Genomic DNA, 7926 nt, shown 5'->3' with positions numbered 1-7926 from the left:
AGTTAATTCTACAAAGAAATAAGCAAGATGTTTCAAATTGGTTGCTGTTTTGTCTTTGCAGAACAATTTCTGGCTTTGAAAATGTATGACTATCTGTAAATTACTTTGATGTCTTACATTTAAGGTATAATTCTGTCTTGCAGAAATATCCAAGGTGGAATGAATGTGAAGAGAAGAAAAAAACATTTATAAAACAAATTGAGTTTGAAATTGTACATATTCTGTATGGCTTTTTACTGAACAAGCAAACAATAACAAATTTTAAAATGGCCCTTTATAGATTAGGATTGGCTTGTTGTTAAAACATTCAAATTTATATTATAATCCAACCAGCAAAATGTAGTCCATAAAAAAAATCTAAAATTTTATATTTGCATTACATACTTTTTACCAATGAATGCTCAGAGTATTTGACTAAATTTGTCATAACAGTAATTTTGTTTTTGTAAAGATTGTTTCATTTTGTGGGATTTAACCACATTTTCTATAACATAACAGCTAATATTTTTGGTGGAGGAAGAATCCAGGAAAACTCCAAGAACAACTAACCAGAGAAAGTTAATGGCAGGCTTTCTCACATACCCACGTTGGACAAGCTAAGACTTAATCTCAGACAGATAGAGGACAGATGTGTGAGTGATCTTTAAAGGCAACTGACTTATACCACACAGCCAGCCCAGGCCCCATATTTATAATGAGAAAATGATTTTATACTGACAAATTGTCTTTTGAAGAAAAAAAGACAATGACAACATAAATATGTTCAATACTTAACTTTAATAACAAATGAAATGCATGAAATATATCTAACAATAAAATTATTTAATCATTAGATAATGTTTCTGCTACAAATCAATTGCAAAGGATACCACTAAAAAAGATACATATGAATTTTCAAACTGTCAAATAAAAAACAGAGCTGAATAAAGTTAAAATTATACAAACTTACAATAAAATATTAATCTGATTATAATCTAATGGCACGTTAATGTGGTAAACAAAACTTTTACAGAAACTAAAAGATAGAATTGATAATATAATAGATATATTATTCTGAATACAGACCTTATACAGAATCTATTTTGACTCAAGCCATTCTCATCTATTTGGGGGTAAAGGAAAAGCAAATAAATTCAGAGAGCATGCAGGCCAATTAGAGTATGAGTATCAATGTTGAAATTAAACTGTATTCAGGTAAAAATTTAAATGACAAGGCACTGAAAAATATAAACCAAAAGAGACCTGATGCATAATAACACCATTGATGTAAACAATGGGGGCAAGGTCCATTGACATCAATGGCTTGACTATGTTGATAGATAAAAACATAGGCGGAAGGCTGTTTACAATTTACATTGCAATAGTGTATCAATGGATATAAGCACAGGAAGGCTGATGACAGTGTCCACTACAATACCCCGACTGTGTTGATGTATATGAACACAGGGAGGAAGACATGACATTTTCCATTTTAAAGGCCAGAATGTGTTGATGTATATGAACATGGGGGGAAGACTGATGACATTTTCCATTTTAAAGATCAGAATGTGTTGATGTATATAAACACAGGGGGGAAGACATGACATTTTCCATTTTAAAGGCCAGAATGTGTTGATGTATATAAACACAGGGGGGAAGACTGATGACATTTTCCATTTTAAAGATCAGAATGTGTTGTTGTATATAAACACAGGGGGAAGACTGATGACAATTTCCATTATAAAGACCTAAATGCGTTGATGTATATAAACACAGGAAGAAGACTGATGACAATTTCCATTATAAAGACCAGAATGTGTTGATGTATATAAACACAGGGGGAAGACTGATGACAATTTCCATTATAAAGACCTAAATGTGTTGATGTATATAAATAAACAGGGAAGACTGATGATAATTACCATTATAAAGGCCTGCCTGTGTTGATGGATGTAAACACAGGGGAAACACTGATGACAATTTCCATTACAATGGTGTGTTGATGGATGTAAACATATCGGGAAGGCCGATGACAATTTCCATCACAATGGCCTGACTGTATTGATGGATGTAAACCCATGGAGAACAATGACAATGTCCACTGCAACAGACTGACTGTGTTGATCAATGTAAACAAAGGAGGATTCTGATGACAATTTCCACAATATAGGCCTCACTGTGCTGACGGATGAAAACACAAGGGAAAGGCTGATGATAATTTTCATTACAATGACCTGGCTGATAGATATCAAGTGTTTTATTCACCTTAATTCCTGAACTATTTAAATTAATGTTACAGACATGTGGCATTTGTTTAATAAAAACTTGATAAAACACATTTTAAGTTTCAGCATGTTGCATCAATGATGTTGAACTGTTTCGAGTCTTATTTGCAGTTTCTCACTCTAATGACACAATAGTTTGTTAATTTTTTTTATTGGCATGATGATAATTATGCACAATGATGATCTGACATGGTGATGCATATAATATCAAATTTTCAATGACGAAGACATCTAAGCTGGGAAAATTCTGACAGTTTCTAAACGGATTACGAAGCCAAAGAATGAGTTACATTTTTATGGGTTTATTCGCAGGAACATGACAATATTTAATAACAAGATCTACAAGTACATTTCTCAAATAGTTGAAGAAATTAAAAATTAGATATTACACACTATTTTTTGCTTTGAACATCTTTGTATTACTGTGTCATGATTTAAATGAATCGCACAGGTATGTTTTCTTTTTACCTCACCCTGTCCCTGTGGTGTCAAACACTGGCATGTGTAGCCCACCCTGTCCAATTGATTATGGTGTGATGTCAAACACACAGGTATATTTACTCCAAACAGTCCAACTGAAAACGGTGGGATAACAAACACATAGTTATGTTTACCCACCCTGTCCGACTGATTATGGTGTGATGGCAAAGAGAAATAGTGCTATTCCCCACCAAGAAAACTAAAATTAAGCTCAAATGGCACTCAGGTTCTGTGAAGATTTTTATTAACAATCGATGGTATTAGGCAGGTTTAAATAACTTGAATTACATGCAGTTAGGCAGGTTTCAATTAACTGAATTGTACACAGTTAGGCAAGTTTAATTACTTGAATTATAGATGAGGCTAGGCTGGCTTAAATTACCTGAATTTTTCCTAAAGTTAAGTTAGGCTCCAATTACTTTCATATAGATTCTGCTTGTGACACCTTTAGAAATGGTTATAAAAAATCTGGCCAAACTAATATAACATATATGTACTTTTATCTTTTTTGAGATGTTATAACAAATCTGGCCAAACTAATATAACATATATGTACTTTTATCTTTTTTGACATTTGAAACGCATCTTTTAGAACATTTTCTAACATTATTTGATAAAGTGAATAATGAAACATAAAAAAGAAAACAAAAAAAAATCTGACTTAATTTTAATAAAATTTATGACATCTAGAACTTCTGGTTTTACATAAACTTCTTCAGAGACTATTTGCAATATCTGCATGGAAAGAAGATGGTACAAACTTAACACACTTAGATATTTCATTTATTTTATCCTAGAGAGCTGCAGTAGATCATTTGGTAGAGGAATGGATTCATAATCCAAAAGTTACGGGTTTGATACACAGGACTGTGCAGAAAGACACAAAGCTCGCATTTCCTCGGTACGACTAAGCCAATAATGTGCTAAAAGTGCAATTAAAACAAACAGAAACAAAACAAAAATATTCTTATCCTAATATTAACCAGGTTAAATATGGACATGATGACATTTATGACACAGAATGAACAAAGGTACGTAATTGAAACTATTTATTACTACCATTTTTGATGGATGTTTAAGCATGGAACAGAATGTACTGTATATATTAGCTTATATGTTGGGTCCAACTGCAAATCAACTGAGACCCATATCTGCTGACAGGAAGTGCAAAAACAGACCAGGAATAACCTTTTTTGTTCTACTGACTAAAACAAACAAACTGCATACACCCATGTTTGCTGGCTCATTATGCGATGGCAGATCTGGGTCTATGGTGCTTAAACCTGGATCCAATTATAAGCGAGTATATATTAAAAAATTTCTTTTAAAATGATGAACTTTCATACATTAAATACTCAGTGTGCCTGGTATAATATACCCTAGTGGACCCACAATTTGTTTCTCTTCCCTTTTTCCTACGGTACCTATTTTAAGTGTTAACATGGTCATTCAAGGCTGGATGTGCTACAATTCCTAAAGGAAGTGGTTTAAAATTTGATATGTGACTGACATATGCATCACATGATGTGTTCTCAACATGCAAGATCACAATGCAGAAAACATGGTGGATATCCACTCATCACTGTGCTAGTCAGGCTACTTAAAACTTTAGATCCCAGTGATACAATAATATGCACTGAAAATATTGATGAATTTATAACACATACATTGAAACAGTGATGTCCTAATATGCACAATACCAACCAAAACATACTGTTCAATATTGTAAACTTATCCATAACAAGCAATTAGACTAAGTTATCAGGTGTGCAAACAAGAGTAATTTTTTCAAAATGATATAAACTATCTTATTCAAAATTTATCATGTTACATCTAAGTTTTTCAATAAAAGACCATGCAAATTATAACAGCTGAAAAGCAAATGCTAAGTTGCTAGTATTGACAAGAAGGTCAACTTCATCTTGAGCTATTAGCATAATTAATACAATATATGTACATTAGAAGAGATAAATATTTCCAATTCAGTCCTAAACAAGAGATCCAAGTTGGCCTGACATTGTTCACCTTGGCAGTCAACACAAATTCATACATGCAATGCATTTGTAGAGAGCTAAGAAATGGATGGAGTACATAGCTGTAACACTGTTATTAAATAAAATGTTGGTGTAACTTATCTTCTTTCTCATACTACAGTGGAACATGTCTTGAATGACCATCCCTTCTGCAAAACATAATGGTCTCTCATGACAGGACATAAAACAATATAACCCATACATCTTTACATGGAGAATCTGGTCTCTCAAGACAGGTGGTCTCTCAAGCCAGTTTTTAATATATATATATATATATATATATATATATATATATATATATATATATATATATATATATATATATACATGGATACAAGGCACAAGTCATTTGTACAACCAGCAATCTCCACTGGATTCCACCACCCCCGGGGAATAGGCCATTAATTCATCATTCAGGAAGTGCTCATAAGTGCATACACTTACTTAACATTATAAGGAGAGTCAACGTGTGTAGTCAGCATGGATTACTGGGTCTGTCTATATCCCACCTCAGTCCACACACCTGGTGTCATTACAGAGAAACCACTGAGATCCCCGCCAAAGCAGAAACGGTGGCTCAGTGATTCAAGCATAGATTGATGACCAATCATCAAGCAGTATCCTCATTCGTATGCATTGATCTTGCTCATGATCACAATTATCAAAGATCTTGATGATATAAGCCTGCGTACCAAATCTGATAAAAAATATACCTCTAGCATGTTCAAAGCTCAGCCAATCAGAAGCATGATTGCCTTATTAATATGCAAGGATGTCACTCAAAATTAAACTCATTCAAAGTCTTGACCTGACAATATAAGCACATGAACCAAATCTGATCAGAAATATGGCCAATAGTTTTCAAAAGTTCAGCCAATCAGATACAAGTTTACCTCATTAATATATGTGGCTGTTGTACATAATCTAACTCATGTGAGAGCTTAATAACACAAGCTTACAAAGCAAATCTGCTTTAGGTTCAAGATCACTTCATTAATATGTATTGATGTTCCTCATAACTGAATTCATGTAGGGTCTTGATATAAGCTCACATGCCATATCTGACTGCAATCTATCAGAAATGATTGCTCTAGTATGTTTACAAGTTAGTATTGACCAACAAATGGACAAAATACCATGCATGACAAACAAGTGACCAGCCAACAATTCATTGAACATTTTTCATTTGCCTAAGCTAAACAACAAGTATAAAATGAAAAGGTTTATCGATGATAAACTTCTGTGAGATTGTTAGGCTTAATATGTGAAAACTCAATAAATAAATAAAAATTCATGAACTGCCATGGTGGCAAAAGGACATTTGATAAAATTATACATAATTCGGTCCAGAAAAAGAGAAAAAGTTTCACAGGAGTTTCAATTTTCCTGTTATACTGTCAACTTCTGCAACCTTCCCCATGATTCCTAGCACCGTTATGGATCCAGCTGCAATCTGAAAGTAGAAAATAAGGTAAAAATAAAACTAACATAAAAAAATAATTAAAATATCAAACATTTTGTAATTTAAGGGCATGTACCTGACTCAGTCACCAATGGTTAGTTGCCAATGCAATGGGTACAGATGCTTTAATGTGAAATGTATACTATAATAAAAGGAAACATCAATCAAGTTATACAGGTTATATTAAAGCTGCAAGACTGGTATTTTTTTATCAGTTTAAGTCTGGCTGAAATCTGCACATTCTATAAGACTCACATAAATTAATATTATCACAAATTTGCAGGTAACATACATTTGTAATAACACAGGTTAGTAAATAAATGAGTTTCCAGCAGGTTTGTTCTTACAAAACTTTAAGATTTTCTCACAAAAGGAGTTCACATTATCTGTGAACATGTTCTGGGTCTATGAAATGATGCAAGAATTTGAGAGGGCAAACGTATCAACTATGCCATAAGCAACTGAATTTTTTTAAAACTGTGTCGCTCTGTTCAGTTCATTTCAATGTGTACAAAGAACATACAGAGATAACACAAAAATCATTTGTATCAACACGGTACAGAATAATCAAGGCTTGTTTATGGTCTTTAAATCCTCTTATTTCAGGAAATTTGTGGTTTGTTTGCTATGCTAAATGATTATGAGGAACAGGGTAAAAAGAAAATGTATTTTGTTGCTTGGTGTAAAAAGAACATTAAAGAAAAACCCCATTCTCATAAGGTACCCCTTGAAACTGTAATTTAATTCCTGGTTTCATTATAGTTAAAATATCCAATTGCCAAATAGAATCATCATTTTGTGAACAGAACTAGTATGATTTAATTTCTTTCTCAAAACCATATTCTTGTAATGGTCGTTTATTTATCTTCTTCTTTAGTATTCATTCATTCATTCATTCATTCATTCATTCATTCATTCATTCATTCATTCATTTACTTAACCACTTATCTGCAAGTGTGTATGTTTGTTCATCCTTATCCTTGTCATTCCCTTTAATTATAAGGCTGACTGATGATACTTCTCTATCTGACAGGTGATACACATCAAGATAATTACTTAGAAGAAAAAAGAACTACCAGAAAAATTTTAAGGTACTGGGTTTAAATTAAGTTGATGAAGTCACTGTGTAAAAATTACTGAATACATTTTTTAAGAAACATTATTTGCAAGTGTTCTAAATTAATTTTACACATAATAATTCTATCCTAAAGAAAATTTAAATCATGGTTAAGCACATCTCCTGATTCAGAATGAAAAATGAATTATATTTTTGTTTCTCATTATGAGAATTGCTTTTCATATCTACAGATGATTTTTCATGAAGAATGCTAAATTTCTGTGGATGAGGGTCAAAAGTGTTTAGACTGCCACGCAATGGACTGAAAAATTGATTTTAGTTTTTATATTTTATTGAACTTTTAGGAATTAATATAAAATGCATTATTTCTATGTGAAGATAATTATTTTAATGCCATCTGTTGACACTTCACTCACTCGACTGACAAAGCATTTATTCTAAAAGCCTTATGGCAATATAAGCCAACATTCACAGTAAGCATTTTTTTCTCCATGAAATAACAATGCAGATAATGAAAGCAGTATTTGTTGAAACATTTTTTTCAAGATTTTATACTCTTCAACACATGAATGGTTGATGACTTTTTTCATATGTTCTTTATATGAATAA

General features: G+C 32.3%; 1 protein-coding gene across 1 annotated transcript in view; it reads right to left on the bottom strand.

Annotated features, from left to right (window-relative positions):
• Positions 1-758: 758 nt before the first annotated feature.
• LOC149784293 (putative peptidyl-tRNA hydrolase 2) overlaps positions 759-7926 on the bottom strand; it is a 31495-nt gene continuing 24327 nt past the window's right edge. The window contains exon 6 of the mRNA XM_089932308.1: positions 759-6230. Within this exon, the coding sequence (XP_089788434.1) occupies positions 6144-6230 (87 nt within the window). The 3' untranslated portion in view covers positions 759-6143. The remainder of the gene's footprint in view (positions 6231-7926) is intronic.

This window comes from Sinohyriopsis cumingii, chromosome 14, assembly GCF_028554795.1.
Source record: "Sinohyriopsis cumingii isolate HCF-2022 chromosome 14, ASM2855479v2, whole genome shotgun sequence".
NCBI classification, from domain to species: domain Eukaryota; kingdom Metazoa; phylum Mollusca; class Bivalvia; order Unionida; family Unionidae; genus Sinohyriopsis; species Sinohyriopsis cumingii.
This window is presented reverse-complemented; position numbering and strand designations above follow the sequence as displayed.